This window comes from Hypanus sabinus, chromosome 9 (genome assembly GCF_030144855.1).
Source record: "Hypanus sabinus isolate sHypSab1 chromosome 9, sHypSab1.hap1, whole genome shotgun sequence".
Lineage (NCBI taxonomy): Eukaryota > Metazoa > Chordata > Chondrichthyes > Myliobatiformes > Dasyatidae > Hypanus > Hypanus sabinus.
This window is the reverse complement of record NC_082714.1, coordinates 150,038,908-150,065,192: the sequence shown is the minus strand read 5'-3', so window position 1 is coordinate 150,065,192 and position 26,285 is coordinate 150,038,908. Positions and strand designations below refer to the sequence as shown.

The 26,285-nt window shown below is 37.5% G+C and overlaps 1 protein-coding gene across 1 annotated transcript in view; it reads right to left on the bottom strand.

Moving 5' to 3' along the window:
* LOC132399902 (translocating chain-associated membrane protein 1-like) overlaps window positions 1-26,285 on the bottom strand; it is a 123,416-nt gene that overhangs the window by 33,498 nt on the left and 63,633 nt on the right. The window contains exons 3-6 of the mRNA XM_059980801.1: window positions 19,250-19,368; window positions 11,931-12,047; window positions 11,785-11,843; window positions 1,066-1,150 (exon numbers count right to left, since the gene is read on the bottom strand). Coding sequence (XP_059836784.1) covers window positions 1,066-1,150; window positions 11,785-11,843; window positions 11,931-12,047; window positions 19,250-19,368 — 380 coding nt within the window. The remainder of the gene's footprint in view (window positions 1-1,065; window positions 1,151-11,784; window positions 11,844-11,930; window positions 12,048-19,249; window positions 19,369-26,285) is intronic.

Here is a 26,285-nt window from a genome sequence, read left to right as displayed (position 1 = left end):
AGGCAGGTGGGTGGGTGGGTGGGGGGGGGGTCGGGGAAGAGAGAAACATCCCAGAAGGCAGGTCAGCGCTATAATTTTAAATTAATTATTGAACCAGACTTTTTCAAATTAATAATGCCCTTATGGAACTTCAGATTTACCTGGTTCATGGATGAACTAAACCTTCCACAAAAAGCTCACTCAATAATACTGAATAGCATACCATCCTGTAGTCCCGATAACCTTGTTCACTTATCTTATATGGAAAGACACTACATGATCATTTATGAACCAACATGAATGTCTAATTCCTGTCGAGATAAATCATGATTAGCAGAAACTATACAATAAGCACAAGTAATCACTTCGATATATCCAAGTTTACTGCCAGCAAGAGCTGTGCAACATATCCAAATGAAGTACAGAACCATCAAATGAAAAAGTTGAACTTCACACCAACTCAAATGCGTTGAACATGAAGGCAAGAACTAAATAATACCCTATGAAAGGTTTCCTGCAGTTGCTGTGCTGATCCCCAGCATAATCACCTTTACCTCAACTTTTGTTAATCCTTAATTTCACCCTTTGGCCTCAGACTTAGTCTGGTTGAAAGGATTATTGTGTGAACACTCTTACATGATACATCACAAATGCCCTGAACGAAGATTACCAAAAAGAGATAGTTGAGAAAGCCCGAAACGAGCCACAATACTGATAAAGGAGCAGTCACAATATTGATAGTTATTTACTTTATTAAAAAATATATACTTGCAGCTTTAAAAATTAATGAAAATAAACTTTTAAACCAGCAAGAAATGGAATAGTAGAATTTGCATTCAGTTCAAGATTCTTCTTGAATATTAAAGTTAGCATCTACTGGGATTCGCATCAGACACTACCCAACACTACCCAACACTACCCAACAAAAGGAATTTGTAGCATTAAGAGCATTCTTAGCCAGTCAAAATTTTATTTTCAAACAAGTCCTTTTTCTCATTCCATATTAAGTATATAAAAGTCAAAAATTCAGTTGATGCATTTAGTTTTAAATACTAATGATGTAAAATAATATCAGCATATAATTACCTTTCTAACTTTCTGGAAGTAGAGCTCTGGTAACGCATGGAGCCAATAGGCAATCTGGCAAATGTAGAAAAATTTCACCTGAAAACTGAACCAAATATATTGTTAAGTACCAGCCACAAGTTATATTAATATAAAGTTCAAGCATGTTAGAGTTTCTACAAAACAAAACTGAAAATTGTCTCGCACTTAAGAGGCTAACAACATTTTTTGCCATTTATCAGCAGTGTCTAAATTTTGACCAGTGCTTGTGGTACGTAGCGATGGTCTTTTTCCATTAGCTGAGCTGTTGCAAATGATACAGAAGTGGTATTTTCAATGAGACCTTCAAAAGCAAACATCCTCACTTCTGATCTTATGATGGTGTTAAGGCTAAATAAAGCAAACTACCATATAATAGAGTATTACATTAATAAAACTACATTACATATCCTTTGTATACTTAATTTCCTTCTGTAGTAGCCAAGTCATCATTGCAAAACTAGACTCTTGACCAAGGCCACTGTGAAACTCTAAATATTAAACAAATTCACTGATATATTTTCTCCACTTCAAGAGTGGCACAACTAATGAAGTTGATGCTTCTCAGTACCAGTGGTCCAAGTTCAATCTTGTCCACTGATACTGTGTGGAGTTTGCATGTTCTCCACATGACCACATTCTCCACATGGATTTCCATCAGGTTCTCCAGTTTTCTCCCACATTCAAATGAGATACAGGCTAGTAGGTATTGACTGCTGTAAATTGTCCCTCGCACACTGTTGAATGCAGTGGCAGTACTAGGGTCTGATGGGAGTGAATGGGAACATGAGAAGAATAGCATTGAATGAATATAATTGGGTATTTGACAATGGGCATAGACTTTGTGGGCCAAGAAGCCTACTTTCATGTAAAGACTAAGAACTGCTTCTTACTCTAGTCAATAGCTAACAGTTTTGATCAAATTGCAAACTGTAACCATTTCTTAGGACAGAAAAATTACTGTAAATAATCTGATATAAACGTTTATCTCTGATTTTCAAGTTTGGGTGAGAGAACTGGCCTTAGCCCCCATATAGACTACAAAGCAAAATCACCTAGAACTCCCAGTAGTAACTATTGTGAACTTGAAAATGTACATACGTTGAAAATTGTTGAGGTCATTTGTAATGCTTTGAGGATAAACAGCATTTTTAAAATTCACATCTTGTAAAAGAAAACGACCTTCAATTGAAAGTAACCTTCATAACATAAGGAAAGAAAAACACATCCAAAACAATTCTTGAAATATTGGTACAGAAGAAAAACAATTGCCATCTTTAAATTGTCCGGTCTATCTTTGAAACACAAAGAAATCCAAATAATTACTTAAAAAAATCTTTACAAAAGCATACAATACAAAAAAAAACGATTAATTCACTTAAATGCTGCAAAAAAAATTCTAAATGATTCAAACTTATTACAGTCTTCAACAGTTCTCCCTCTATGTCTTCAGAAATTGAAGCCATCCAAACCAGTCTTTTTCAGAGATAAAAATGCATTTTAAGGTAAAGCCTTCTGTAACCATCAAATCTTCCAATCTCATCACTCTTTACACCGCGAGACAATCAGGCCATTATAAATCATTCAAGCTTCAGATTCATCATAGGATGCGTCGCGTAAAGAATTAATAAAACTCAATGCTTCGATTGGATCAGCAAAAATATGAAAACCAGACTTTTTAACAAAGAGTTTTAATTTCACTGGGTATTGAAGTAGTAGAAAGAGCTTTTCTCATATGCTGATTTCATTGCAGTTGCAAATTCAGCACGCTTCTTGACAATTTCACGTGGAAAGTCTTCAAAAAAAAACAAACTTGAATTCTGATAATGAAAAAGTCTTTTTTTCCTCACAAGCTTAATAAAGCGGTCTTTGTCTCTAAAACGGAGAAAACGTACAACAATATGTCTGTTTTTACCTTGATCTAAAGATTTTGAAGTGCCGATTCTGTGAGCCATTTCGATATCTGAAGGCTGTAAACAAACCTCCGGAAATAAAGACTGAAACATTTTTGCCAAATAATCCAGTGTGTCGGCCGATTCTGATTTCTCTTTTAATCCAACAATTTGAATATTGTTCCGATGTGATCAAGCTTCAAGGTCAACGATCCGTTGTTGGGCTTTTTTCAAACGAGCAGAAAGGTCTGCAGTATTTCAACTAACTTCTTTAAGATCAAGGCTCAAAGAGTTGACTTTTCCTTCAAATTTCTCTTTTAGTTGAGTTATTTCAATGCTGATATTGCTGATTTGAGATTCTAGTCTCTTTACTCCGAGAATTCTTCGATTTTTTTTGGACTTCCCATCGCCTGGATCTGGATTTCTTTTGGCGCTTCTGAGAGTAGCCATAATTATAACTGATCCCACTGATTAAAATTGAAATTTCAAAGTTTAAATCGGAAAAGGAAGAGATTAAAGACGGACAAGAAGCCACAGTGTCTTACATGTCCGTAACTGGGAGGAGGAGTCTCCTTCCAAGTCACTTTCCTTCCAAATTAATTATATTGAAATACATGACGACTGTAATGAGATTTATGTTTGGTAGAGGGAGACTTTTTTTCTCAAACTTAGGTAGGCGGAGTTTGTACCTGTACTGCATCTATGCTTTTCTTGGGGCTTGCGTCGATTGATATCGACTTGTTTCTGGGCTTCGTAGTTTGGGTGGGATTTTTTTTCTTTTTCCCATTATGGAATCCCGGAGCATACGTCAATTATTTTTATTGTTGTTCATCTCCGCCATTTTCGACTACCTTATCCTGACATGTGTCTAACTATAGTTTTTAGATACAAAGTTCCATGATGATATCTAAACAGCTAAATGCTTTAACTTGGAATGGTCACAGTTGGAATCATCCTATTAAGCATAAGAAAACATTTAAAGTTATTAACCGATTCCAGCCTGATATAATCTTTGCTCAAGAGACGCACATCAGGTTATGTGATAAAAATCGATTTTTAAAATTTTGGAAGGATCCTCAGTTTCACGCAAATTCCCAGAATAAAACTAGAGGTTTCTATTTTTATTGATTCTAATATTCCTTTTAATCAGGAGGATATTAAAGCTGATATTAATGGTAGATTTTTGATTGTCAAAGGAATAATTTGTAATAGGAAAATGGTTTTGGTTAATATTTATGGACCAAATGTTGATGATCCTTCATTATTTAAAACTGTTTTTGCTCTATTACCTGATTTAAATTAATATATGTTATTAATAGGTGGTGATCTTAATACTTGTCTAAATCCTTTAATGGATAAGTCATCATCCAACTATCAACTTCCTAATCGTTCTGCATCACTTATTAATTCCTTTTTAATTGATTACGGTTTAATTGAGATCTGGAGGCATATGCACCCTAGTGATGGAGAATACTCCTTTTTTCCACATGTTCACAACAAATATTCGAGAATCGACTATTTTATAGTTGACCCTCGACTTTCATTCAATGTTCAGAAATGTGAGTATGATGCGATTGCTATTTCTGATCATGCTCCTTTAAACTTAATATTTGAACTGAAAGATGTTGTTTCTACCAGACCATTTTGGCGTCTTCCAGAACACTTATTACAAAGTTCAGAATTCATTGAGTTTATCGAAGCTCAGATAAGAGTTTTTTCTCTTTAATAATATAGGAAATGTCTCTAAGTTAGTAATTTGGGATACATTAAAAGCTTATCTACGCAGTCAAATTATTTCGTATATAGTTAAACTGAAGAAACAAACAAGATTGGAATTAGATAAAATCTCTGAACAAATTAAAGAATTAGATAACATCAATGCAATCTCTCCAAATGTTTCATTTAAAAGAGTAGAATTACAATCACAGTATAATTTATTACTAACATATCCTATTGAAGGATATTTGCTTAAGTTGAAAAGTCAATTTTATATCTTTGGGGATAAAAATAATAAACTCTTAGCTTCTCAATTAAGAGCAGCTAGAGCTAAAAGACAAATCTTAAAGATTCATAAAAACAATGGAGATATAGTAAGTGATCATAAGGACATTAATAATACTTTAAGATTTTTATTCTGACCTTTATAGATCTCAATTTCCTGCAGATTCCTCTAAAATGAAGGCTTTTCTATGTAAGATTAAATTTCCACAAATTTCTCTTGAAGATCAACAGATGCCTGATGCTCCAATTACCGAGCATGAAATTCAGAAAGCTATTTTATCAATGCATTCAGGTAAAGCTCCTGGACTTGATGGTTATTCAGTGGGATTTTATAAAAAAATTTGAAAGGTTACTTTCTCCATATCTTTTGGAAATATTTCATGAATCCTTTGAGAAGGGTAATTTACCTTCTTTTTATGAAGCATCTATTTCCTTAATTCTTAAAAAAGATAAAGATCCTGTTGAATGCTCATCATATAGACCTATTTCGCTATTAAATGTGGATGCAAAAATTCTCTCTAAAATAATGGCTAATCGCTTGGAAAATATTTTAACTAAAATCATTTCTATGGATCAAACAGGCTTTATTAAAGGCCGTTATTCTTTCTGTAACGTTCGGAGATTGATGAATATTATATATTCTTCACTATCTAAACAACCTCAATGTGTTATCTCTCTCGATGCAGAAAAGGCATTTGATAGAGTTGAGTGGCTGTATTTGTTTAAAGTAGTAGAAAAATCTGGTTTTTGTAATAATTTTAATAATGGATTCAAATGATTTATAAGAATCCTATTGCCATGGTTATTACTAATAAACGCAGGTCTTCTTTTTTCTCACTTTCTCGTGGCACTAGACAAGGATGTCCATTAAGTCCTTTATTATTTAATCTTGTATTGGAGCCTTTAGCTGTAACATTACGTGAAGCTAAAAATGTTCATGGTATCTCTATGAATGGAATCATACATAAGATTTCTCTTTATGCAGATGATCATTTGGTTTTTATTTCAGATCTTGAGGAATCAATTCCTAATCTTTTAGAAACACTTAAAGATTTTGGTAAATTTTCAGGATATAAACTTAACTTGAATAAAAGTGAATTGTTTCCATTAAATGTCCCTGTTAGTATATACAGTGACATTCCTTTTAGAATTGTTAATACATTTAGATATTTAGGTATAATTACTAAAAAAAATATAAAGATCTCTATAAAATGAATATAGTTCCTTTAAAGGACTCCATGAAACAACTATTTTCTAGATGGAATCCACTTACTCTTTCTTTAATAGGTCATATTCATGCTGTGAAAATGATGATTTTACCTAGATTTTTATACATTTTCCAAAATATACTTATCCTTTTTAACTAAAAAAATTTTTCGATCAAATTGATTCTTATTTCTTCTTTCATTTGGAACAATAAGAGACCAAGAATTAATAAGTATCATTTACTAAAATCTAAAAAAGATGGTGGACTTGCACTTCTTAATTTAAGACTGTATTATTGGGCTGTGAATATTAGACAATATTGGCTTGATAAGAACCAAAAACCATTATGGGTTGATTTGGAATTAAAAGCTGTTAAACAATTTCATTTAACTTCAATTTTAGGAGCTCCATTACCTTTACAGCTCTCTAAAATTCCAAATTTAAATCTCTATCCGGTTATTAAACAATCCCTACGGATTTGGGTTCAGTTTTGTAATTTTAAAAATTTTAAACAATTTAAGTTATCTAGTTTTTTTATATCGAAACTTTTCATTTAAACCTTCAACAACTGGCCCCATTTTCCTTCTATGGAAAAATAAAGGAATTCATTCTTTTACAGATTTATTTTGTGATGGTCGATTGATGACTTTTGAGGAGTTAATTAACAAATATTCTCTCACTCATACATATTTTTTGCAATATTTTCACGTTGGACATTTTTTACAACAATATTTACCTAAGTTTCCATATTTACAAGAATCTGATTTGTTGGATACCATTTTGAAATTGAATCCCTTAGTGAAAGGTTCCATTAGTAGAATTTATAATTTATTTTTGTTACAAAGAGAACCTATCACTAAAGATTAAACAAGATTGGGAGAGAGAACTTAATATGACATTCGTTAATGAAGATTGGCTTCGAGTTTTGAAAAACATAAATTCTTCTTCTGTATGTGCCAACCATTGTTGAATTCAATTTAAAATTGTACACCGTTATTACTTAACAAAGGAAAGACTATCTAAAATATTTCCAAGTATAGATAACTATTGCGATAGATGTAAAACTGAGGTAGCTACTTTGTCACATACGTTCTGGTCATGTTCTGCATTAAAATCGTTCTGGAAATCTTTATTTTCTACAATCTCTAAAGCTTTGAAAATTAATTTATAACCTAATAGATTGACTGTTCTATTTGGAATAATTCCACATCATATTCAGGGTATCTCATTTTCAGATCAACATGTTATCGCATTTATTACACTACTGGCAAGAAGGGCTACCTTATTTAAATGGAAAGATATTTCTTCCCCTACATTAATTGAATGTTTTTCTCAAGTGATGTTATGTTTTAGTTTGGAAAAAATTAGAAGTAGAATTTTTGATCCTCGATTTGATTTTGATTTTGAGAGAAGATGGGGTTCTTTTGCCAAATATTATCATTTAATTTTAATTAAGTTATATGGTATCCTTCCAATTTTATTTTTTTTATAAATATGAAATGGCAGTTGATGACTTTTTTTTATGTACGTTTAGATGATGGTCAAATGTATTGCTCCAGGGGGTTGATTCCTAATGGGTGTTTTTTTTGTAGTTAGTGGGGGTTTTTCCTACCTAAATGGGGTTCTCTTTTTTCCTTCTTTTTCCTATATATAAATCTTTATTTCCATTTTTATATTTTAAGATCAGTTTTTTTTTTCTTCAGCTTTATTAATTGTATACATATTAATCTGCTGAAGTTTTGTACCATTTGAAAGATTATATATCAATAAAAAGATTCTAAAAATGAAAATGAAAATTCACATCAAGGCTCAAGATCAAAACTGGTTAATTAAGCGATGGTAACACAGAACCATTCCATTGTAGATGTCTAAAGAAGAGATTTATCAGGATGCTGCCCGGGTATGAGATCATGTCTTAAGACTTAGTGAGAAAAGGTTTTCTCTTTGGAGCAGGGGAGGATGAGAGACAACTTGACAGAGTCAGTGTGGATTGGAAATAACCTCACTGACAATCACCACCAGCACACTTCAAGGAAACGTGCTTAGCTTTCTGCTCTACTCTCTCTACACCCACAGCTGCATGGCTAAGTATAGCTGTTACGAACCCCGTAACTGGGTCACTTACCAGCAAAGATAGAGAGGTCCGTCGAAGTCTGATGGTACTATTTTTAAAAGTATTCATTGATAAAGGGGCACAAAAATAAGATTAATGCAAACATACAGATAATATACGTCATCAATACTAAATCTAAAAGCGTGGGTATAGTAATAATCAATAAGAAATAGCTCTATCGTTGTCTAGGGGATAATGTATTGTCCGATGGAAATATAAAAGTCACTGTTAGTTCGTTCAAGCTGCAGCATTTTGGGTTTAAGAGAGAGACGGGTTAAACTTGCCCAGGTCTTTTATGATGCCAATCCTTTGAGTCGGGAGGGGGAGAGTTAGTTTCCCCGTTGTTAGCTAAAAGCCGTTTTCCGTGGAACAACCCACCAGTTCCAGGCAACGGAACTGAACGCACGTGGCGTTTTTCCAATGGCTTCGTTTCCGCTATTACAGGATTGCTAGCATTTCTTCTGGTGCGTCTGAGGGGCTGTTCCCACAGACCCTCTTTTATCCTGACTCACAGGGTCACAGATGTCAATCAGGTTGGGGGTAATGCAATCCCTCCCTCAACCAGCCCACTTTGCCTGAGGGCTTCCACGTAGCATAGTATTTCCAATCCACAAGTTCGTCTCCAAGAGACAATGGCCGTGTCCCATAGCTTTAAATTGCCGGGAGAACGAGACATTCCGCACATCTCTCATTTCCTGGGTCTCCTGACTCAACCCAATAGTGATCTTGCGATTCTCACAAAGGAAGAGGCTGCAGGCGTAACACAGCTCAAACACAAATTTGCTGATGACACTGCTTTGTTGGAAAATTTTAGATGGTGATGAGGAGAGAGCCATGAGTGAGATAGATCAAATAGTTGAATGGGGTCGTGTTACATATGGCAACAATGAATATAGAATTGAGACAGGTTTTTTTATATAACAAATAAAACATTTATTAAACACTGCTCAAAAAAAACCCAAAAGTATACAAACGACTAACTTAATCGGGTCAGCTGCTATATGGCACCTCGAACAGCTCTTAAAGCGATAATGCAAAAACAGTTCTTAAAGTGATAATGTAAAAAGTCCAAGTGATTTATACAGTCAGTTAAGGACAGACTTTCCTAGAAGTGATAAATTCTCTTAAGATGTGACGTTCCTGCTGATCCCAGCTGAAGTATGTCTTGCCTGAAGGATTTAAGATGAAGAATTTTAAAAGGCTTAAGGTCACTGACCTTTTCCTTTTGGCAAATAACTCACTGCCCAGGTCCTTTCTGCTCTTGCAGCAGGGACTATAGTGGGTGCTGATTACCAATTCCTTCCGAATGAGGATCAAATAAGGTTGAACCTGTTTTACCGCCGACACCAACTTTTCTCGATCCTTCAGCTTCCCGAACTTTGATAATTCTTCACTCTCCAACTGGACTTTAACTGGCAGTGAGTCTCAGAACTGCCGGCACAACAATTCTTACAGTAGAAATTAAAACTCCACTTTAAAACGAAACTGCGTCATGAAATCAAATACGCATCAGAATAGAGTCACTGAAGACTTAAGCCACGAACTGACCTACGTCACAGGGAGGAGTTCTCGTTTTATACCCTGTTGAAAGAGGCCATCACATGACCTCTCACTGGCAGGAAAATTACATCACTCCATCATCACATCATGCCCAGCAGAGCCTCAATTACATCATGGTCATGTGACAGTCACAAGATACCCATGGATACATAACAGATCGCAACAACAACCTTGCACTCAATTTCATTAAGACCAAGAAATTGATTGTGAGCTTCAGGAAGGGGAAGTTGAGGAAACACACCAGTTCTCATCAAGCAATCAGAAATGAAAAGGGTGAACAATTTCAATTTCCTGGGTGTCAACATCTCTGGGGATCTATCCTGCGCTCACCATATGGATACAATTACAAAGAAGGCATGACTGCAGCTATATTTCATTAGGACTATGAGGAGACTTGGCATGTCATCAAAGACTCAAATTTTACAGACATACCATGGAGTGGATTCTAACTGGTTGCATCATAATCTGAAATGGCGGGGCCACTGCATAGGATTGGGAAAAACTTAAGAAAATTGAAAACTCAGCCCACTTGATCATGGGTACTAGCCTCACCAGCATTGAGGACAGCATCAAAAGTTGATGCCTCAAGGAAGCATCATTAACGAGCTCCATCACCCAGGACATACCCTCTTTTCATTGCTATCATCAAGGTGGTGGTACAGGAGTCTGAAAACACAGACTTAATGTTTCAGGAACAGCTTCTTCTCCTTTGGAATCAGATTTTTGAATGGATGTGTGTGCGTGTGTGTGTGTGTGTGCGCGCGTGCGTGCACACTTTGCTGCCATAGAAACTACAAATGTCACAAGATTGCAAGTATAAGTAAGACACTTAGCTTCTCCACCCACACCCCCCCCCCCCACCCAAGGCAGTAATGGCCAATACCAGAGAGTATCTGTTTAAGGTGAGTGGAAGGAAATTTAGGGGAGATGCCAGAGGTAGACCATAAATTTGCAGGAGCAAAAAAATAGGCCATTCGGCCCATCAAGTCTGCTCTGAGGTAGCTGTTTTCATCACACACACGGTAATAGGAAGCTGGATTGCATTGCTGGTATAGTGGTGGTTGTAGAGGCTGATACAATGGGAACTTTTAAGAGACTCTTAGATGGAAACATGGATGTAAGAAAAATGGTTTATGAACTTTGCAGGAGGGAAAGATTAGACTGATCATGGAATCAATTTATGTAAGTCACCACATTGTTGGCTGAAGGGCCCATACTGTGTTGCAAGTTCAATGCCTGTATTAGATTTTTGAAAGGTCAAGGAATTGGGTAAATGACACAGAATAGATGAGACAAGACAAGACATGGGGCAGATGACTATATTGAACAGTGGGGCAAGCATGAAGAACTGTGTGTCCCACTCCTACTTTATGTTCTTATGCAACATATATTCTCAGATATTGCAAGTTTTAAACATGCCCATTCTTGTGATTCCATTAGCAGGTTACCAAAGGCAAAGAAGAAACAAAATGTTCTTTCTCATTAAGTGATAAATTTCATATCCCACAATAAGACTTTGTCTAGTTTTTCCTTCCCTCTATAACACAATGCTTGCTCCAGTTAGATCAAGATTAATTCAAATTCAAGTCAAACCTGACATTCTCTAAACCTAGTCAAAACTTCTTAAACGTCATACAAGGTTATCCCAACCACTTGACCAAGGGATGCTGTACTTGCAGATTTTTGGCTAACACAAAAGTCACAATGCAAAATAAAAAACAATCTCATGTCAATGTTATTATGTGGATGTGGATATGCTAAAGTGCAGACAACAGCAGAAACCAGCATTACCTGGACAAAAATAAAATTGCTTTCAAGTTAAACAGAATAAAAGTGCTTATAATTCCTAATGATTATTCCCATTTCTTATATACCACATATAATTTTTTTTCAAAAAATTTCTGTATTTAATTAGAAAAACTTGCTTACAACATTTGTGTGTGTGGATATTCTTCCCATAAGAGAGTAGGATCTGTCGTAAATTTTTCCTGTTAAGTTAAAAAAGAATCAGTAAATTAAAGTTAAAGTTAACTGTTCTAAATAATAGTAACAATACATTAAAGAAAGATACTTACTCCAGTCAATATGCTTCCTCCCCAGACAAAAGAAAACAAATAGAAGAAGGCAAGTTGGCCAGACTCATTAAATTTACTGTGCTTTGTTTTGGACAAATGCAGTCGTCTGTTTATTTTCTGAAAGTAACAAGGAAAGAACTTGAGACATATGTTCTGCAAACTAGAGTTTCAAAATCTGTAAACTTGCCTACTAATTAAAGCAATTTCACAAAAGAACTAACAAATTATCATTGTATTCGGAACACCTGCAACTTCTGTAATCTCAAACTAACTTACTTACTGCCATTACGCCACAGGCATTTAGGGCAGCAATGAAAGCGCCCCTTCTGTCTGTACCATTGCACACAAATGTAGGAGGATTCTTCACTGCCGTTTCCAGAATAATTTTGTTTTACTAGTCAGAATTGTTAGCCCTGAGCTGAACCACTGAACCTGGAGGAACAGTGGACCACTCCTAGTCTGGTCTCCACCCTTTGGCTTCTTTGGCATGGATAACCCTACCAAGAGCATAAAACCCTAATTCCAGCCAACATAGCCTAATCACAGGAAAATTTACAATGAGCAATTAACCTACTAACTAGTACATCCACAGAATGCAGAAAGAAACTGAACACTCATGGGAAGGACGTACTAACTTCTTACAGACAACGTCGGAATTGAACTCCAGTGCCCCGATAATATGTAAAAGAGTTAGCACTTCATTAAACAATAGCAGCCTGTTTTTCTGAAAGAAACTGATGCTCAACAGATCGGCTAAACCACGCTGAGCCATATTACTTCTTGAAGGTAGCTAGATAGGGTTTCAAGATGCTTATCTCCTTGTGCACTCATGCATAGAAATAGGACCACTCTAGCCTGTTTGTGTATGTTCAGTCCATTATGCCTATTTTGTAATTTGTCTTTCGGGACTGTCATGTAGTGGATAACTTTGACTCCAGCTTGTCTTGTGTGGGAGGTACCTGAACAAATATATCTGTGTTGTAAGGGCAATTCTTAGCTAGTTGGTGGATCCGGCAGGAACAGTCACAGACAGACTGTTCCTGTTTGAGCGACTAACTGACTAAGCCCTGGGTGCTTTGAATAAGGAGTTTGTACTTACAGTATATGGTCTCTGAGTGACTTTATCCAGATTCGACTTCCACACCCCAAGCTCTAATAGCATTGCACTAACTGCTAAGCTAGAGTAGCTACTTATTCTGTTTCCATTAAGTCAGTTAAGCAAAATGAAAAACAGTCCTTTTGGCTCAGCTTTCCTTGTACCTTTCCAAATGTCTTTTAAATTATGTAACTGAACCTGTCTACCACTTCCTCTGACACCCTATGTGCACCAAGGAGAGGGTGGATGAGTATGACTATTTTAGTCAATCTTAAATTGTGAAGGCAGGCTCAATTAGTTAAATGACAACCTTCTGTGCTGTTCCGTTTTTGAAGCCACATGAATAAATGCATTGGAATAGACCATCTTACTGATAACAGTGGTATACTGCATGGTTCAACTGCAGATAAGAAAAATGTGTAAACAGCTGTTTTCAAGGTATATTGCAAGTAAAATATCTTTCAACTGATATGATTTTATATTAAGAGCAGAAAACTTCACAATTACTGATGCTGACCAAATCTCAAGAAATTTAATCTGAACAGTGAAATATTAAGGCGCAAAGAGGAAAGTACAGGGAATGCAATCAAAAATCACTAGCAATGGTACGTTAGTGATATGTGAGAGAGAAATCAGTAAAGTACTTGTGACAAGGTTTGATTTTGAAGCAAGTTTAAAGGAGCAACAAAACAGTAGGAACCATAAGGTTTGATGGCAGGTATGTGGGCTTGTTGGGATATGGTTTATGTAGAAAATTAGTGTAGTGCTGAAGGAGGAAACGATGGGATAGAAAGAATAACCAGAGTTGCTTACGGAGTGTCTTCATCATAAAAATGTTGAGTTATCAGGAAAGGAGATTGGAATTTTGTGAGGAAAAATGCACGGTCATGCACTTTGGTAGTAGAAATAAATGTGAGGGCTATTTTCTAAACGAGGAGAAAATCCAAAAATCTGAGATGCAAAGAGACTTGGGAGTCCTTGCGCAGGACATCCTAAAGGTTAACTTGCAGGTCAAGTTGGTGGTGAGGAAGGCTAAATGCCATGTTAGCATTCATTTTAAGAGGTCTACAATACAAGAGCAGGGATGTGATGCTGAGGCTTTAAAAGGCACTGGTGAGGCCTCACCTTGAGCATTGTGAACAGTTTTGAGCCCTTCATCTTAGAAAAGATTCACTAGCATTGGAGAGGGTCCAGAGGTTGTTCACAAGGATGATTCTAGCAATAAAAAGGGTTATCATACAAGGAATATTTGATGGCTCTGGGTCTGTACTCACTGGAATTCAGAAGGGGGGGAGGGGGGAGATCACATTGAAACCGTTCAAAATGTTGAGACGCCTAGATGGAGTAGATGAGTAAAGGATGATTCCCATTGTGGGAGACTCTAGCACAAGAAGGCACAGCTTCAGCAGAGAGGAGCACCCTTTCAAAACAAAGATGTGGAGAAATTTCTTTAGTCAAAGGGTGGTGAATTTGTGGAATTTGTTGCCACATGCAGCTGTGGAGGCCAGATCACTGGGTGTATTTAAGGCAGAGATTGATAGGTTCTTGATTAGACATGGCAACAAAGGTTATAGGGAGAAGATCGAGAACTGGGTTTGCGGAGGAGAAAAAAGGATCAACCATGATTGAATAGTGGAGCAGACTCAATGGGTCCGATAGCCTGGAGAACTGATGTGCATAGAGAGGTGGAGTGTCAAAAACTGAGGGACATACAGAGTATGATTATAGGCAAAAAGTGGCAATCAATTTTATTCTGCATATTATTTCTGAGCAAACCAATTGCTTTAATTAAGTTAATTCTGCACTTTATTCAGGAGAGTTCCTTTTTATTCCATGCTGGGCTTTCCCAGTCATGGTCTAATAGAGCATTTTTATGTTAAAATGGCAATTAGGGAAGGTAGAATTGCACAATATAGTGTGAATAATGCTTGCAGCAGATGTATCACACAGGAGATCGCTTTAAAATTGGGTTAAAGAAAATAAATGCATTTCATCGCACAGAATCAAATTTAATGAGCCATTGCGTTTTTCTTTTAGCAAAAAAAATACAATAACATTCTAATTATAGAAGCAAAAGAATCCTATTAGTATGTCTGATATACCACTTAGGAAGGCTGAAGAATTATCCAGATAAACAAGAGCAACACAACACAGATCCTATTTTTAGCCAGGGCTAGAAACTCAAAATTGCAGAACGAAAATACTAAATGCAAAGTTTAATTGTTTCCTATCATTTAAAAGGCTAAAATGGGCACTTTTTTCTCATATGTCAACCAGCAGGACAAAAGTTAATGTGTACAAGGATCGGAACCAGGCAGACAAAAACCAAAGGGGAAGGAAGCAGAATGCATGGTCAAAGCAAGAGCAAGGGAAGTAACTTAGACCCATACTGAAATAGGAATGCAACAGAATTAGTCTTCCTATTACTTTGAAGTTACAATTTCTGTGTCTGATAGCTAACAAAAACAGTTACTTATTTTGGGGATGGGGGTTGGAGATTAGGAGCATCAGTTCTACATTAGGTATAATTAGATCTTATAGTCCCCATCACATAATGTTTATTTTGCATCATTTTTTTAAAATGTGGTTTCATAACAATCAAAGCAAACATTGTTCCAACATTGATCTTCATAAGCTTGAACACAAATAGTTCTGGTCTTCATCAATAATTAGTTCTAAAGTTTGGGGGGGGGTGGTGTCCCTTGTACAATTAGATCTTAATGCGAAATGAGACTGAAGAGATATACTGTCATTTATAATTTTTTTTCATTGCTTATTTTTTGAAATGTGGGATTTGCTCCTTCATTTCTTCCAAGACAATTAGGAAATATTTAGGATGATGAGAGGTGGCTATCAAGCAGCATTCTTTATCCTGGATGATGTCATTTCAACATTCTTATGGAAGCAAACACTAAATAGTTTGTCTTGACATTGAGCTCCATGTGGAAAAGAGAAGATGCAGCAATCAGAATGCCACTAAAGGTCAATGATAAGACTGGCTTCTAAGATAGCAGGTATCATCCACTAGTCATTTCTGATTTAATAATGGCTGCAAACACAGACAATATTAGAATTGACAGCATGTTAGAAAATGGAAGGTTCTTAGAATCTTCCTTCCATCTCTATTCACAACTCACTATCACTCCAGAACTTTAAACAATTAAAAGTCAAGTCCAGTGGTTGTTATACTATATATTCAAGCTGGCTATGTAGTGGTGAGCCATTCTACTGCATTCTATGAAGATGTACTGAAGAGCAACATTTGTATATTTGAATCCTTATATCAGCTTAACCTTCACTTCATGCTGGCTGATAAATGAACATAATAGCAGCTGAAGAAAATATGCTACGGCATTTGACAAAAGTAGTAAACTATAAAAGGAGTGTGCATGATTGTCATGTTTTAATTATGAGCAATTTTGTCTGATATCCATTTTTATTTTTTGTTATTGACTTAATTATCAAACATTTGATTTCTTCAGCGCTATAATTTTTAATTATAATATTGATAGTGGTGTGATAATTTGTAGTTATTGTTCCAGCTTGCCATTTGTGTATGCTCATAAACTGCTTAAATGTTAATTTCTAAACGGCTACATTTCAGCGAAGTAAATGGAAGTGCACCATATGTTGTGAATGCGCCATTTTCCTAGCATACTACATATCACAATCACACATGCAATATAAAAATACAGCTATATCTGATGCAAGAACATTCCTCGTTATTTATTCAACATCATGCATACAAAAATCAGCACAATACTTCTTGTAACAATGGACCAATTGAAAAAGAAGATATTTGTATCAAATGAATTACATGCAGTACATAGCAGAGAAGTTTGTACTCTTATTGAAGATGTAACTAGTTTTACGACTGCATTGTATTTAAACAAGTCAGTCATCAACAGGACACCATTCAATAGTATACTGATCTGTAATAAAAGCAGCAATTGAACAGCATCTAATAACATCAAAAGTTAATTAAAATAAATTTAAAAGGGCTGATTAACAATTTGGTGACATTCTGAGGATTCACAGAACCAATAGCTAAAGACAGTATGTTGGGCTTGATATATATAAAAAAACTTCCTTTGTTAGGGCTCAGTTTCATCCCCTCACCTCCCCCCCCCCTCCCCCATCTTCAATATATTTCAGTTTTGTCATGCCAAATTCTTTTCCATTTTCTTTCACCCCTGCAACTGCCTGATTCACCAGGAATCCTCCTTCTCCCATCTCAATCCCAGCTCTGTTGAACTGACTCTCACTTCCATCTTTACAATCATCATCTTCCCACATTCATTCCCTTTCCAACCTTTCTCTCCTGTTATGCTTATGGCAAGTTATTAATAATAACAGCAACCATATCGTTCTACTGTTCACTTTCTCTAATCCATCTCTGAACTTGCACTATTTTATTCTTGCCACAATCATTAATTTCACTTATAAAGTTGTCATGATGTTGCTTGCAAACTAATCTTTACTTTGACTGCCATGAATGGCAACATCTCTTGTTTTTTTAATGGACCACAGTGTTTCTTATACTCCCACTGAAAACCTTCATCACCACACTGCAAACCCCACTTCTTCCAATGCCACACAACTGTTTCGACTCCCTCCCAAGATCCTAAGATAAAGGCTGCCAATAATGCTATACTCTTAGGGAGTTATCATTACTAACTTTACTATGTCCATTTGTTTAGATTAGATACATCAATTTTCCAAAACAAAATCAACAGAGCAGCTGAGGCATCTAAATTCATTGAAATGATCTTCCACCATTTTTGACAAGCAAATCAACTTCACTTCCTTTCCTGGCTCCCCCCAGCCAGATTTGCAAGGGATTATTCCCTCCACAACACCCTGGTTTACTGTTCAGCATAACTATATCACAATCTAGGAGAAGCTCACATTCAAGGCCAACTATTTGGGGACTCTTAACTTTAGAATCCCTGAAACGTGGAGAACAAAAATCAATCTTTTTAGTGAAAAAAAACTTTGCTCAAGTACAATAATAAAGTTTTCAATCTGAAATTGAGTAAGAAAGCAACAGACCAAAGAACATACAAAGATAGTCAATAGAGAACACATTCCAGTTTAATACCAGTACAGAGATGAAAACTGTAGATCAACTTCCCGCATTTCAGTCTGCATACCACAATGAAAGGATCTCATCAGATTGAGGACAGAGATAAACCTATTTGCTTCAGAAACTGGAAGAAAACTATTGTATCGACTTTTCATTTCTTTACATCATAAGCATAAACCAACCAGCAAGACAAATAAGACAGTGGTCATGGCATAATGTGCTCTGACTGCACTAGCAGTTTTAACAGTTAACTGAATTTGAGAACACTTGCCAAAGTTCTGTCTGGAAGGGACAGAACTAAATTATTGTATCAGAAAAGGGTACTAGCTCTGCTTGCCTAACTGATAAATCATTCCTTGGGGAAAGAGGCAGACACTGTACATCAGCAAGACCTCAGCTACCCGCTGTAGATACAAGAAAGGTCCAACTAGTTTCCACACCACCTCACTCATTTTAAATTTCAAAAATAGTATATGACACCAAAGTTCTTCAGGAATCTTTTGCCATGTCTAATTAACTTCCCTCAAATATTTACACTTCCAGTGGCTCGATCACCTACATTGGATGGAAGATGGGCGTATTCCAAGGAACCTTTTTGCATGAAGAGCTTGCTGATGCTTCAAGGCTGCTGAGCCAACCTGGGCTCAGGTTTAAAGATGTTTGCAAGAGGGACTTGAAAACTTTTAACATCAATATCGCAAGATAGGAAGATGTGGGGAGCCAGAGGCTGAAGAAAGGTGGCTAAGAGAAAGAAAAGAGAACAGAACAGAGGAAAGTGGATCAGGCTTCGAGCTTTAATATTGTGCAGGTTTCAGCACCTGGCCCTGTGATTCATACCTGCACCAACTGTAACAAAGCTTTTAAGATTTTTTTCCCATTGCCCACTGATTATTTTTCAGTATGGCATTAAAAGAACTGCTTTGTTGCTCACACCATCTTTCAAGGCTGCCAATTTCCACATTAATAACTGCTGTAATTTAAAATAATAACTGTTATAACACCACATTAGGATCTAAGGCATTGCTACTTGGATAAATGTAGTATATGTGGCAGATATATTTTATTTGAGTTACGAAACAACTGAATATTCGAATATAAAACAAAAAGCAAAGACGTTGCACGCAGGTTTTCACTTACATCCAAAATATACTCTTGTATCACAGCATGTAGAATGATAGCTATCAACATATAAAAGAATACGGTGGCTAAGTCTTTAAACCCATATACGTAGTAGCTGATAGAATCATTTCCCTCATCTGTAAAAGAAGAAAAAGGTTAAGTAGAAAATATAAACACACTTTTCAATATATTGACACTATAATCCAATGTTGCTAGCCTCTGCACTCAGCAAAAATGTGGATTGTTCTAATAGTGCATGGTATTTCTATGTAACATGGTCCAGTACTCCTAATTGAGCCCTAATTATACTCCCTGGGAGAATCCACAATTGTTCCCATGGATGCAATTCTCTATTTAATTCTAAATTGCAAGTAAAGGAATAAAATGTTTGCACTTCTATAGCAATTTCAATAAACAAGCAAAAAGGGCTAGAGAACAGTAACTACTAGAAATACAGCAACCAAGCAAAATCACACAAACATTGCTGTCATGCAAGAATGATAATCTACTTTAATGAGATCCATTTACAATAAAATTTGAGTAGGAGAATGTCTGGAGTAGGAAAAATGCTGATGGATTGAATGTAAACCATGAAAAGAATAAGATTGAATAAAAACATTGCTTATAAAATGAAGAGAAACAGGGTAGCATTTATTTTGAAAGGAAAGCTAAATGCTCTAACCATCTGTATTTTGGACTGAAGTGACAAGTCATTCAAGGCCAAAATGCAGATGATTAGGAAGGCAAATATATATTGATTTTTTATTACAAAAGAACTTCAATTCAGGAGGACTGATGTCTTTCTTGCCTCACTACCTCATATAGGGCCTCAGTATGATCACATTGGGAGTATTGTAAATAATTCTATGTCCTTATCTTTAAAAAAAAGAATATATCTGAAATAAGAGGGAACCTACAAACTAATATCCTGCTTTCAGAAATAGTGAGTTTGCTAAATGAGGGAAGTCTGAGAGGCTAGTTCTGTGTTCTCTTGATTTTCAAAGGATGAGTGGGGACATCTGTAAAACTTATAAGTCCCAACTGCCTGGATGCAGGGAAGATGTTTTCCCCAATTCAGGAGCATAGACCTAGGAGTCATGATCACAAAATTAGGAGAAAGCCATTTAGCACAGAGAAGGAGAAATGTTTTTAATACACAGTGCAGTGAAACAATTTCTTTTTGTTAAAATGACGCAACATTTGGATGTAGCAGACTCTTGGGGGCCTAACAGAGGTGTTTTTATCTTCTTAAGAAAGCATCTTTTTTATAATCACAGGACTATGCTCAATATTAAGAACTTCAAATACTGCAGGTCTACACTATCTATGAGCTGCTTATCAGCAGAGAAGCTGGACTTGGTGTGGGCCATGTTACTATCTGCTACAGAAGGCATTGGAGTCAGTGTGAGAAGGGGGTGGGCAATCCAACAGCAAGAGATTGCCTTACATGTTTCTCATGTGATCTCAAGACACTGTTGGACAATAATAGTGTAAAATGCTGCAAGTCTGTGTCCATTGTTTACTGAAAATAACAGACGGCATGGGAGATGCGTGGACTCGGTCCCAGTGAGGACCAAATCTCAAGGTGTGGGCTTAGCTGTTGCAGGAGTCCAGGAGAGGAGACACTAGAGGCAGCATAGTGTGGTATCCATACTGGGTTGGGAGCTGGCCCCTCCTGTTAGTGCTGTCCTCAAGTGTTTGATCACTACTACTACTTCGACTTAGGCCTAGGGGGCCGGCATCGGGCACGATGACGGACTTTCCACTCCTCCCTCATCAGTGTGTTCAGTTCATCTACATTAGCCACGCCACTACCTTCTAGGAGCGGGTTGACCATAGTCTTGGGAGAGCGCCCAGGGCTCATCCTCCCATGCTTGGGCTCCCATGTGATGACTAGGCTGGCAGGTAGCTCAGGGTGGTGTAGACAGTGACCCACTAGTTGCAGCATTCTCGCCTTGATTTTAGTAGTGAGCATCAGTAGGTCATCATAGAGTTCGATGTTCATCATGTGCCGTTGCCAACTCACGTCAAGAGCCAACTGGAGCATTTGTGTATAGCAACCATCTAGTGACTTTCGAATGGTCTTGGTGAGTGTCCAGGTCTCACATCCATATGATCCATTGACTGCTATGAAGATCCTTGTTTTGAGCCCTCTGGTCAGGTTTGACCTCCAGATTTCCTTCACGTTGTTCATAGCCCTCCACACAGTGCCTTCCGTATCTATCTTCCCTTCTCCAAACTCAGTGGAATTTGATCAGCGGAGTGACAAATTGGATTGTGCGCGTGTATAAATTTGTCTGTGGACTGCTGAGAACATGATATTCTTGCGGATTATACCCATGAACCATCAATTTCCAGGATGTCACTTAGGGACTTGGGACTGTAATATATTTTTTAGTGTGACCGTATGTCTTACCATGTGCTACATGTGACTTGTGCTGTGTATGACTTGTGGCACTGTGTTTTTCAACTTAACCCCAGAGGAACAATTTTGTTTGGCTATATTCATAGATATTAATGTATAACTGAATAATAATTAAACTTAACTTAAATTTGTAACTTTCTGCACTAGAGGGCCGTGGAGTCAGTCACTGAGTTTATGCAAGATAGAAATCAATAGATTACTGGATATTAATGGAGCTAATGGTAGTAGGAGGTATGAAGATGGCATTGAGATAGAAGATTAGCCATGATCATGATGCAAAATACAGCAAGTTCAAATGACTGAAGAGCTTACCTCTTTTTCTAATGTACTTGGGAAGGAAGGAATTAAATGGGAACAAAAAAAAACAGCAAATCTACAGCAGTCTTCTGGTGTCAACTAAAGGCCAGCTGTGGAGCATTCCAATGCTTAGCAAATGCCAAGCCTATGTTAAACTAATCCAAATTCAGGTTTATTCTTTTCAAGCTAAATCAACTTCACAACCCAAGACTAGGTTACCTAATTGGAAGTAAAGTAATGGAAAGCTACTGCCATCACAGTTCTCATTGATGCAGATCTAGAGTTGGACTTAGATTGGAAACTTAAAACTATTAATAAAGTAAATGATCTTCATTTTGAACTGAGCGATAACACAAGTCAGCATTCATGCATGCACTTAAATAGTCAACATGAGATTGCTTTTTATTGCTTCATAGGGATGGATATACTGGACTTAAAAGCTTAAAGAATGAACTGCCAGTGAAGGGACCCCAATCATATGTTAACAGAATGGACAATCAGGAAATCTATGTTAGTATCACACAAAAGAAAAGAGGCAGCACTGAGCTACTTAGTCCCTCCCTCTAAGCTGTCCCATTACTTAATAATATCTAAATCTATCTTCATCTCAACATCAATTATTTTTAAAAAAAACATTTAATTTCAAACTATGCATTAAATGTTTGGAATGCCAATAATAGAGGACACAAAAATTGATACAATAATTTCAAAACGAGTATTTTTAAAGCAACAAGTAAACACAAGCATAGCAATAACTAGATGCAATAAGATATTGAAAGAGCTTTTGCCTCATGGGCCAAGACAGCCAAGATAACTTGGATCATTGGACTGCAAGAAAATGAAGCAACAAGTATCACATGCAGCACAAACTCAATAAAAAAATAAATATAAACATAAATTACAGATATTGGAAATCTAAAATATAAACAAAAAATGCCAGAAACACTAAGAATATCAGATAGCATCCAGTGGAAAGAAAAGTAGGACTAGCTTTTCAGATTAAAACAGAACAGCAGAAAAGAGAAGCTAACTTTGACTTGTAGAAAAGGTTGAGAGAGGACTCTTTGATACAAAGTATGGCTGATCCGTTAATTAAATTTTAAACAAATCACAAAACTACAATTTAGCAGGCAGAAAAATATCAAGTGGGGAAAAATTTAAATAATAATCAAGTAGGAATGAAACAGAAGAATGAAAAAAGCCTGAGGAAAAATTTTAAAGTATCTTCGTCTTCCCTTTCTTTTGTTGAAAGTTAATGGCATGCCACTCTGAAACATAGTACTAATTTAACAGATATTTAAAATGGTCAATATTGCATTAAAAAAGCCTGTTCTCTCATATGTTTCAATAATCTCACATTTCCTATTAATAATTTAAGAAACTTCATGGCTGCTTCATTGAAAAATGTTAAAAAAACACATCTAGGCTCTAACATGCACAAATAATTAGTAATGACAGTGCTTGACAATATATTTTCAAGAATAAGCATTTCAGTTTATCATATTTTTGCTGCATCTTTGTGAGACCAATCAGAATTTATTAAAAATGGTAATGATATTGTGAAGGTAGATTAATCAAGAATTTCATATTTACATATCAAATCTTCAAAATTTGTTCCAGGTTAAGGAAACCAAACAACTTTAGATAGGCAATAACATAGCTATAATGGTAAAAACATACTTTCTATTATCAATTATTTGCTATTCTCACCGGTCGTTTTATGGCTATTTCAAAGACGCATCAATCCTGACTCGCTGGAGGGGGCGCGTTTTGTGAAGAGAAAGGAGGGTACACATTCTTCTGGTCTGGCAGGTCCAAAGAAGAACGAAGAGAATCTGGTGTGTGTTTAGCTATCAAGAACTGCCTCGCAGCAAAGCTACCAACCCTGCCTGTTGCTGTAAAAGACCGAATCCAGACCTTTCATACACCTCTGCAAGGAAAGCACCACCTCACCATAGGCAACATTTATGCCCCAACACCACTGGCCCAACTACCGGGCTGCAAAGCATGCGCTACCGGGCTACAAGAAAACGATGATTTGGCGATATGAAACGTTATGAGTCAGCTGCACCTTTCCTTATTCCCTGTCACACCCACTGCTGAACTTGAACACGCGCAAGGTCATCAGTCCCTAAATGCAGTGATACCCTCGCGCCAGGGATCACTGGTTGGCCTTGTGCGGCCAGCGGGAAGTGCCGTTGCCACTAGCCTGGAGCGCAGACAGATGGGCACCGCCTCTAAACGTGTTTAGCACGCCAAATGTTCGTGGGGAACCTGGTGCTAAAATATTCATAGATGACCTAATACGGGCTCAGGGTTTCATAAGTAGCAGAGCCGCTACCTCGCAGCGATCTACTGAAAGTCATCCCTCAAGCCAAACTTTTGTCAGCCGATAGGTTCTACCTACCTACAGCCTGTCGCACTCCTCCTCGCTCTCTGGACTGCGACCGCCGTGACCCTGGCACGGGGACCTCCGGCCCTTACCTTGTCCTCTCACCCCACCCACGACCAGCTGCACCTGTCCAAGGTGTCTGGCAGGAAGCTGTTCAGCCCAGAGGTTGTCTAATGAGGCAATGAAGCCCTCAAAACTGCTTCGGTACCTTGAGTCCAAGCACCCTGCACTTAAAGACAAACCCATTGAGTTTTTTGAGTGGAAAAAATGCGAGCAAGCAGGACAGAAGCAAGTGTTGATAGCTATGTAAACTAAATTGCAGAATAGACTGGACATAAGGAAATTCCTTTGAAATCGCTGTATTCCAGTCGTGCTTAACACCCCCCCCTCCCCCAGTCAGCCGGTCCGCAAGAATATTGTCAATATTAAACCGGGCTGCGGTGCAAAAAAGGTTGGTGACCCCTGCCCAACACTGACTAAACCCAGTGAAGTCAAGGAGGCATTCTACAGTGAGCTGAAAACCACCTTCAGCAGTGTGGCAACTTCCAATAAGCTGCTGTTGCTGGAAGACTTTAATGCTCGGGTTGGCAAGGAGTCCACTGTGTGGCCTGGTGTGATTGGACGCCAAGGGGTTGTCAACAGTAACGGTAACGGTCTACTGCTCCTCTCGATGTGCACAGAATTCAAACTGTGCATTACTAACACACTATTCAGATTGTCAGACAAACTCAAATGCACATGAAAATACAAAAATACAACTGCAGATGCTGTGGATCAAAGAATATGTACACGACGCTGGAAGAACTCAGCAGGTCAGACAGCATCCGTGAGAAAAGAGTAGCCAACGTTTCGGGTCGAGACCCTTCATCAGGAATGGGGAAGGGGGGGGCGGGAAGATGCACATGGATGCATGCACGATCTAAAATATGGCATCTCATTGACTACGTCAACACCTGACAACAAGACATCTCTGACGTTCATATCTGACATTAAGTGTGGAGCTGAGTGCTCAACTGATCATCAAATGGTGTGGTCGGATCTATGTTTATCGACCAAACCTCCACGCAAACTGAATGCTGTCAAACCATCCAAAAAATTGAAACACCGTGAATGTGCTGATGCCCTGAAATCTTCTATGGAAGCTGCTCTAAGCAGACTAGTTGAGAATCCACTAGACAATATTACTGAGCACTGGAATGCCTTCAAAGAAACGGTCTACAGCACTGCCCAGGACACCTTGGGGAAAGTCAAGCGCAAGCATCAGGACTGGTTTGATGACAGCAACCTATCTGTGCAAAACCTTCTAAGAGCTAGCTGCACACCAGGCTCTTCTTCAACACTCGAACTCAGGTTCCAATAAATGTGCCCTTTTGTGTGCAAAATCAACTTTGCAGAGGCAGCTCAAAGCTATGAAAGACCAGTGATGGGCGAACAAGGCCAAGGAGTTACAAGCCTTCGCTGACTTTAATGACTCAAGAAGCTTCTATGAAGCATTCAAGGTTGTGTATGGTCCATCATGTGTATGGCACCTCACAACTCTTGAGCAAGGACAGTACATCCATCTTCACTGAGAAGTCAGAGCACATGAAACGATGGCAAGAACACTTCCATAAGCTGCTGAACAGACCAGATACCATCACCGATGAAGCACTGGGCACAGTACACCCTCGACCCATACTGTTTGAGCTAGATGCACCCCCTACTCTTCACAAGATCAAAGCCATCAAACAGCTAAAACCCAACAAAGCACCAGGGCCTGATGGCATCGCAGCCAAGATCTACCAGTATGGTGGTAGCACACTGACATCATGTCTGCACCAGCTGTTCACAAAGTTGTGGGGAGCTGCAGAACTACGACAAGACTTCAAAGACACATCAATCATGACCATCTACAAGAACAAGGGAGACGAGAGAGACTGCAACAATTACCGTGGCATCTC